Source organism: Lolium rigidum, chromosome 1 (assembly GCF_022539505.1).
Source record: "Lolium rigidum isolate FL_2022 chromosome 1, APGP_CSIRO_Lrig_0.1, whole genome shotgun sequence".
Classification (NCBI taxonomy): domain Eukaryota; kingdom Viridiplantae; phylum Streptophyta; class Magnoliopsida; order Poales; family Poaceae; genus Lolium; species Lolium rigidum.
In genome coordinates, this window is record NC_061508.1 from 9668481 (window position 1) to 9676729 (window position 8249).

The 8249-nt window shown below is 49.9% G+C and overlaps 2 protein-coding genes across 3 annotated transcripts; both read right to left on the reverse strand.

Moving 5' to 3' along the window:
* Positions 1–1095: 1095 nt before the first annotated feature.
* On the reverse strand, positions 1096–1881 carry LOC124667209 (late histone H1-like). The gene has a single exon (XM_047204524.1). The coding sequence runs from the start codon at positions 1879–1881 to the stop codon at positions 1198–1200; it is 684 nt and encodes a 227-aa protein (XP_047060480.1). The 3' UTR covers positions 1096–1197.
* A 1590-nt stretch (positions 1882–3471) lies between these two features.
* On the reverse strand, positions 3472–6639 carry LOC124684881. Of its 2 annotated transcripts, none has more exons than XM_047219140.1 (4): positions 6618–6639; positions 5164–5308; positions 4754–5080; positions 3472–4361 (listed from the first exon to the last, which is right to left on the reverse strand). In XM_047219140.1, the coding sequence occupies exons 2-4, from the start codon at positions 5305–5307 to the stop codon at positions 3720–3722; spliced, it is 1113 nt and encodes a 370-aa protein (XP_047075096.1). In that variant the 5' UTR covers position 5308; positions 6618–6639; the 3' UTR covers positions 3472–3719. The 2 variants fall into 2 exon arrangements, with proteins under 2 accessions (XP_047075096.1, XP_047075095.1); XM_047219139.1 differs by having other exon boundaries at positions 3472–4364.
* Positions 6640–8249: the final 1610 nt, after the last annotated feature.

Here is an 8249-nt window from a genome sequence, read left to right on the forward strand (position 1 = left end):
CTCTGGATCGAAGACGACATCAACCATTCAATTTCTAACTCCAAAACCTTGAATTGCTCTTGAGCAAAACAAAAACAAAAAAAAAGGTGTCAGGGGATGCTCTGTTGAGCAAATTGAATACTCCCTCGTGCAAAAAAGCAATGTTTGATCATGTTATTAACTTCTTATGGTTCAGATTGGCAGAATTAAAGCTAAGAAATTCCACACCAGTAATACCACCCGACATGCAAGCTGTGCTTAAGCGCTGCGAAAATCTGGAAAAGGAGGTCAGGTCACTAAAGCTTAACCTGTCATTCATGAATAGGTGAGCACAATGTCTGAGCACATTCTTAATTTCTGGTCAAGATTTTACTAGCCTCATCTCTACTTCAGATTACCCAAGCATCCCCAATTTCCTATGTAATTGCAGGAAGGATTCAGAACAGACCAAACAGATCGAGGACCTTCAGAAGCAAAACGAGGACATGGCAGAATAGAAGGAGCGGCTGCTAGAGGAAATCGAAAGAATGGCCTCGGATTTCACTGCATGAAGCTGATAGTCCTTGCAGCTTCTTCACATACTAATAGCTGTGGACTTGGTAAGAGTCCCTGCTCCATAGGTACAGATACAAAACCCAAAATTATAGTTGATGGCCTGAATGTATTCTTTTCGTTGGATGTTCCTATTGTAAGTTTTTAACATGTACTCGTACTAGCACACACAAGAAGAGATTGGAAATTTCGTCTTAATTCAGTTTGCAATTCATATGGTACCTTCAGCTGGTGACAGAAAATGTTAGAAGAGTCAAACAAGAACAAATAATTGGGGATTTCAGATACAAGGACAGGATTATATTGTCTGAAAGTAGTGCTGCAAGAAAATAGTATTCCACAATTAGATCAGAAACGTGATTCGATCCAGAGTACAAACACCACATTTCATTCAAACATTTCGATCAAGCTGTAACCAAGAAACACTGGATTTTCAGAAACCAGGGCAGGACCAATATTTTAGCAGAGTTTAACTTCAAAATTGATCAGATATATTTCCAAAGGATTTGATTCACCTATAGAAGCACGGCATTACATTTCATTCCAACAATTCCATGACCATATAGCAGTTTGAAACTCCCAAGATTGCTCCCCAATCGCTCGAGCTACGGATCTGACACATCGAGAAGAGGAATCGCACATCTGAACGCGCACCAGTCGGTCCAGTCAGTGCTTGGACCTGGGCGAGGTCCTCCTTGCCGCCGGCGCCTCTGCAGCCTTCCTCTTCGGTGAGGTCTTAGCTTCAGCCACCTTCTTCTTCAGTGAGGCCTTCACGGGAGCTGCAGCAGCTGGAGCAGGAGCCGCAGACTTCGTCTTTGGGGAGGCCTTGGCCGGAGTGACGGCCGCGACCTTCTGCTTCTTCTTCCTGCCTCCCTCCAGCTGGTCGAACTCGTCGAAGAGCTTCCTGGCGCGCTTCCGCTTGGCGGCGGCGGCGATGGTCACGAGCGCCACCAACTCCTCGTCCTCGGACTCGCTGGAGTCGTCCTCCTCCTCCTCGTCGACGACCTCCCGACCGAGGGCCCGCTCCTGGGCCTCGACCTCCTCCTTGTCTGACTCCTCCTCGTCGTCGTCTGACCCGAGCGCGTCGAGGGAGGCGGGCCTCTCCCCGGCGGCGCGGGCCTTGGCGTCGCGGCGCGCGGTGCGGCGGAGCTTGACGAGGTTGCCCTCGATGCGGCCCTGCAGGCGGAGGCGCTTGGCGCCGAGGCCGCCCATGGACCAGTGCGCCTCGCGCGCCCAGCAGAGGAGCGCGTCGGTGACGGGCGCCGGCGGGTCGACGCGGTCGCCGGGGAAGATGCGTGGACGAGGGAGGCCGCTGCCGTAGAACCGGCCGGGACCGAGCGCGACCACCATGGTGGGATCCGGCCGAACTCTCCCTCTCTTCTTCGGTGAGCGGCCTGTGAATCCGGCGATCTCTTGGTGGCGCTGGATGTAGATGTGCAGGTGGATTGCGGCGGTGAGGGTGGGATGAGAGAGAGGGGAGTCGTGGTGGGAGGTTTATAGGTGAGAGGGACGCGCCATGGCGGGAAAGCCGGTGGGGGATTGGCGCCAAGAAAATGGCGGTAAAACAGTGCGGGAAAAACGCGGGAAGGTGTCGCGGCGCGCGAAAGAAAATGGCGGGAGCGCTCGGCTTCTCTGTGTGGCCCACTTGGCAGGCGGTTCTCACTTCTCTCTGCGTCTGGTACCCACTAGACAGGCCGATATCACTTCTCTCTGTGGGCCGATGGGAGGGTAAACTGAAGAAATCGGCAAATCCTATTTGGCGCCCGTTGCGTCGGTTAGCGGGGTGACACGTACCCCTCCGACGCAACGGGCCAGCCGACCAAGAACGACGAAGAAGACGACACATCGATGATTGATAGGACTTCGTCACCGACGGGCACGACGCGGCTGGATGTCGGTGACGAAGTGATATCGGCTCACGCGGCTGCAGCCAGAGATGGGGGGATTTAGAGGGGGTCGGGGCGGCGATGGGTTGCGCTGCAGAGGACAAGGCCACGAGGCACCGCGTGAGCGGTGCCGGTGGCGGGTGGTGGCAAGGGGATCCATGTTCGTGTGTGCAGTGAATGATAAGGAGGATCCCAGCATATCCTCCTAGGGTGTTGCCCGATCGTTCACAGCGAGAACCCGAGATAGTAGATACTCCCAACAACGCGATGAACGCAGCCTGAAGAAGAGGGAACGAATCCAGCAAGCAACGGATCGATGAACGATACGCCTCAAACCTGAGCTAGACAATCCTTGATGAACACAAGAACCTTCGCAGCGGATATAATAGATAAACGGTAGCGCCGTATCCCCGGAGGGATGATACACGTGAAAACACGCAAATAGGTTTAACCTAAATTCTATCTAAAATTTTGTCTACCCTAAACCCTAGCCGTGTCAGCCCTTATATGAGGGGGTGGCCGGCCAAGCCCTAGTGGGCCTCCCTAACTTGGCTTGGACAGACCCAAACCAATACTAACTCGATTTTATTAAAAATCCTAATTAACCCACATATGACCATTACATAAAATAAGATAACTAGGCTGGTGGAGTCCTGAAATTGAGCTCCACATAGGCCTCTGTGCCGCCCATATCAGTGAAGAAGAGCGTGTAGGAGGAAGAAGGCGATAGCATATCAGTGAAGAAGAGCGTGTAGGAGGAAGAAGGCGATAGCGACAGTGGGCCGTGGTCCGCGCTATGGCGTGCACGCAAGCGCATCATGTAGTTCAGATATCCCTTTATCAAAAAAATAAATCAGATATCCTTGTCTCAAAAAATTCATACGTGGATCACATAACGCAAGCATGATACCATTGGTATTGGATTCATACATATTCTCATATAATTTATTTTGTACAAAATACAGATGAAGGTACGGTGAAAGCTTAAACTTGCAGTATCAAAATACATGTTATATAATGGTAGAGGGATTATTAGCATCCAACATCTGAGGCATAATATAACAAATTGTAAGGACAACCACAATACAATTGTTTCGATAGAAATACAGCAGCATCAGATTACAGATGCATGGATGCATGAACTGGCAGACCAATACAAGTTAAACAGGAAAACAATGGTACTATAGCACCTTATTCCACTTGTCGCCCCCTAAAAACCGCTGAAACAGCTCTGCTTTCGAGGGACGAGCAAGGCAATTACATACACGATAAATAGAGATCTGTACTTCCACGCGGCCCAAGTCAGAAACACAGGCTAGGGGATGGTGCAGGAGCACTGCCAGAAACGGAGCCAGGCATCTTCAGCGCAAGAGGATCCCACGCCTTGCCCTCACTGTCGCTGCAACCGCAGTTCTTGTTTGGATACATGGCAGAGTTTGTGGCGGCGAGGTCGGCGGTGCTCTTTGCAGCCAGAGTCTTCAGGCGGATGCGCTCGGCCCTTGACCCGATAGTCTGCCCAAGGATGGAGGCTGCTATGGTGAATACCATTGCGGTCCTGGGCATGTTGACAGACTTCCTCAGCATTGCGATGAATGGAACAGCAGCGTGGACGGCTGCAAACCACTGAGGAGAGAACTTCTTTGTGTGCTCCCGCCACACCCCCAGAGGAACGTTTGCTGCCATCCCGAGCAATGCGATTGCTACCATCTTTGAAGGAAGAGGTTGGGGACGTAGGGACTTCACAAGAGTCGTACGAGCAAGGGCTGCCCGTGCAGCAACAATAGCAGGCGGGCACTTCAGCTTCATACCAGCGGGTGGCTGTAAAGCCTTGGCGACAAGGGGCAAAACACCACTCATTGCCCGGTAAGACCGAGCAAGTGGGCACTGCCCGTTCTCTAGCCATTCATCGCTCAACGACTCGTGTGACGGTGGGTTGCCTCCTTTCTGCTGAAAAAGAACATATACGGGAACGTGAGAAAACTTACTGGATAGAAGAAAATCTTTGCTAAGCACCATTGCCTTTCTGATCAAACTAGGACTTGACTACAGAAAGATGCTAAACATCGAAAGGAATCGGTCACTATAGACTTTAAAAAAAAAAAGCGCAGTTGCAACAACTTAGGAAAAGCACAAACTTTGGCTTTGGAAGGCAATAATGCCATATTAAGTTGCACTCACAGTTAGCATGGACACACAGTTGAGATGCAAAACTTAATAAGTAAAACCACAGGTTGATTCTTGCAATATAGTCAGAGAGCAAGAGACATGGCAGCAATTCAGAAACATGGCAGCATATGAAAATTACTAGAAAGAATGGAAAGGGAATAGGGACATACTTTCATCGAATTCTGGTCCGGCTTGCTGGGCTTCTTCTGTGACTGGTCAAGATTGTTGGCCTTCTTGTTCTGCTTTTTCCCCTTGCCATTGAAGAAGTTAAAACCGAATGGTCCAAAACCTGATAGACTTATGGTGGCGGCTCTGGCAGCCAATGGATTAAAGGGCAGAGCAGGTTCAGGCTTGACATTGGTGGTTTCAATCCGGTTCTCATCATGCACATATGATCTTCCTGAGAGGGGAACTATCCCATCCTGTCCATGGAAAAGCTTGAATGCGGATTCAAAGCCTGGACCATCCTCAAAGATCGGACCCTTGCCTCCTCGAGCCTGCAGAATAAAACAGATTGTCAAGGAAAAAGGCACTACCTAGATCACTGTAGTTGCAGAATGCTATAAGAATCAGATCTTACAGCTACAGGCAAAGCAGAGGAAAATGAAAAGGTTGTAGCTCCATTGATGTTCCTCAGGAATGGGCATCTCTCAACATCCGGATGACCAGAAAAGTTCTCCGACGATGCGGAATCACAGAAGAGGCTGCTGAAGAGCATTTCCATCCTGAGAGAAGACATACAAAATAAAAAAATTAGCTACGGAATGGAAATGTGATTGATACATGAGGATCAGGGTAAAGAAAACTAATAAATGCATCATACATGTACTAAAGGTGAATCCAGAGAAGCATGACTGGGTATCAGGAAAACTAGCGCACGTGTCTGGACTAAATTACTACTCCCTCCGATTCATATTACTTGATGCTAAAACAGATGTATCTACAACTAAAATGTGTCTAGATACATTCTATATTAACGTAAAGTAATATGAATAGGAGGGAGTATAAGAATCAGGACACATATTATCATCATGGTGACTGAAAAAAGTCAGGCCTTCCTCAGATACAACTCACATGCAAATGCGTGCGGTAAGGGTGGTGCGCTATTGGTAGTTCATGCAGGTTTGACTCAGAGTGATCATGATTCTCAATTAGCCAGGGGCTCGGGGCCAGAATGAATAGGCATTACCACGCACCTCCAGCATTCGGCATGTGCTTTAGGTACAAAAGATGGTGCCAAAAAGTTAATAGCTGGTTTATTAGCAATTTCATACTGCCAATGAATTTGTCATTTCACTATTTCAGTGGCTAGTTACTCCTGCACGGCTTTGGATATATTAGCACGTCGATACACACTCCAGATCTCATCTACCCAACGTACACCCAACCACCAACACCCTCTACTTCACCTTCCTCGTATCGAGAATCCTGACATTTCTACAGCAAGGCCCATAGCTCCGCTGCGGCTCCGGAAGCTGGCTAGACTACCAGATCAAACACGAGGAATCACGCAGCCTGCACACACCAACCGGCGAGCGAGCGGCATCTCACCGATTGCACAACAACCGGATTATTAGACGTATCCCACATGCCTCCGGGACACCCCACCCAGCCGAAAGCCCCCTACCATCTGGGAGGGGGAAAGCTGATTCCTGGAATCTGCCTGGACCGCACGAGAGCCTACTACACGAATTCGATCCCATGGGCGCCCGAATCCAGATCCCCCACACTGCCCCGGGCGGTCGTGATGGACCCGCGATCGCGGCATCGGCACCTTGCGCCCGTCATACGCCATTAACAACGAATTGCAAGCCAGATCTGCCGACCAAATCCTCACGCGCGGACTTGGATGGAAGTACCGCTGCCTACAGCGGAAGGAGCTACTGACGACGAGGAACCAGGACGCCCCGAACGGATGAAGAATTCTTGGCGGATCGCGGGGTGAGTCCCGGCGATCCGGGGCGGATCCGGGGAACGGCGGCGAGAGCGTGGGAGGAGGGGCGGCCGGGAGGGGGAGGGCGGAGTGGTGGTTACCTCGCCGAGTCGCCGGAGGGCTCGCTTGGCTGGCTGGCTCCGTCGGTCCGGGAGCGAGAGAGAGAGGAGTCGTGTGGGCGGCACAGCGCGGTGGGGAAGAGGACGCGCGGCCGGCACGCGACAAGACCACGGAGGGATCTGGATCCCAAGGGCAGTATGGAGGGAGTAGAGGGTTGCAATTGCATTTTTCTGGCAAAAATGTGCAACTAAATCAAGTTGCACTTTTCTTTAAACTGTAATCGTATTTTTCTGAGTTGACTGAGATTTAAGAAAATCTCAGTCAACTGGGACATAGGCACACCCATGATGAAAGGCCTTCGTCTGTCTGTCGGAGGCGGAGAGGAAGGGGGTCCGGATCGTCGGGTCTGTGGGGAGTAAGTCGGGAGGAGGGGAAGTGCAGGCGATTGCGAAGTTGTTGGCCGACAAACCAGCGTTTGCTGAAGGGATGACGAATGAATTGGGACCTATCTGGTGCCCGATGAAAGGTATCACTTGCAAGGATCTAGGAGTTTCTGATCACTTTCCACCAAGCATCGGGGAGGAAGAAGGTGCGTAGATGGAGGTCCTTGGACTTTCGACAAGGAGTTGCTGATTCTGGAAGAGTTCGTGGAGACCAAAACCCTGGACGAATATGAGTTTGATAAGATCCTGATATGGGTTACGATCTACAAGATCCCACTAGGTATTATGAGTAAGAGAACAAGCAAGGATATTGGAGATCAAATTGGGGAATTCATGGAGGTAGATGGTGTGGAGAATGGTATGGCAATGGGACAGTATTTGAGAGTGAAAGTACGTATAAGCATCTCAAAGCCACTCATGAGGGGTACGATGGTGGAAGTTGATGACAAGGTGAAAGGATCGTATGCCGCACCTAGAGGAGGGGGTGAATAGGTGCTAACCAATTTTTAGTTTTTTTCAATTTAGGCTTGACACAAAGATAAATTCTCTAGATATGCAACTAAGTGAATTTACCTATATGATAAGAATAACAACTAAGCAAGATATAGCTACGCAATATATATGAGATAGAATAGGATAGAGGTAACCGAGAGTGGAGCATGCGGAGACACGGAGATGATTCCCGTAGTTCCCTTCCTTTGCAAGAAGGTACGTCTACGTTTGGAGGAGTGTGGTTGCTACGAAAGCCAAACCAACAGCCACGAAGGCTTCACTCAGATCTCCTGTGAGCGACGCCACGAAGGCCTAGCCCACTTCCAGTAAGGGATTTCCTCGAGGCGGAAACCGGACCTTTACAAGGTTCTTGGGGCACACATCCACAACCAAATTGGAGGCTTCCAAATCTGTAACAACACAACAATCAACAACAATACATCAACAACAAACAACTAGGGATCCAAAGAGGAACACTAGCAACAGGGCCCTCAAGCATATGAGGGGGAAATGTAAATTGCTTCGGTGAGGATGTAGATCGGTGTCTTCTCCTTCGAATCTCCAAAGATCAAGAGCTTTGGTTGGGTGAAGGAGGAGATCTTGCAAATCTTGTGTTCTTGAGGTGGCTCTAATGGAGGTGAGGTTTGGCAGAATTTTGTGCAATGATTGAGCAAGGAGGAAGGTAGAAGAAGGGGGTATAAATGTGGTGACCCTGCATGCCACTGCATGTTGTAGTAT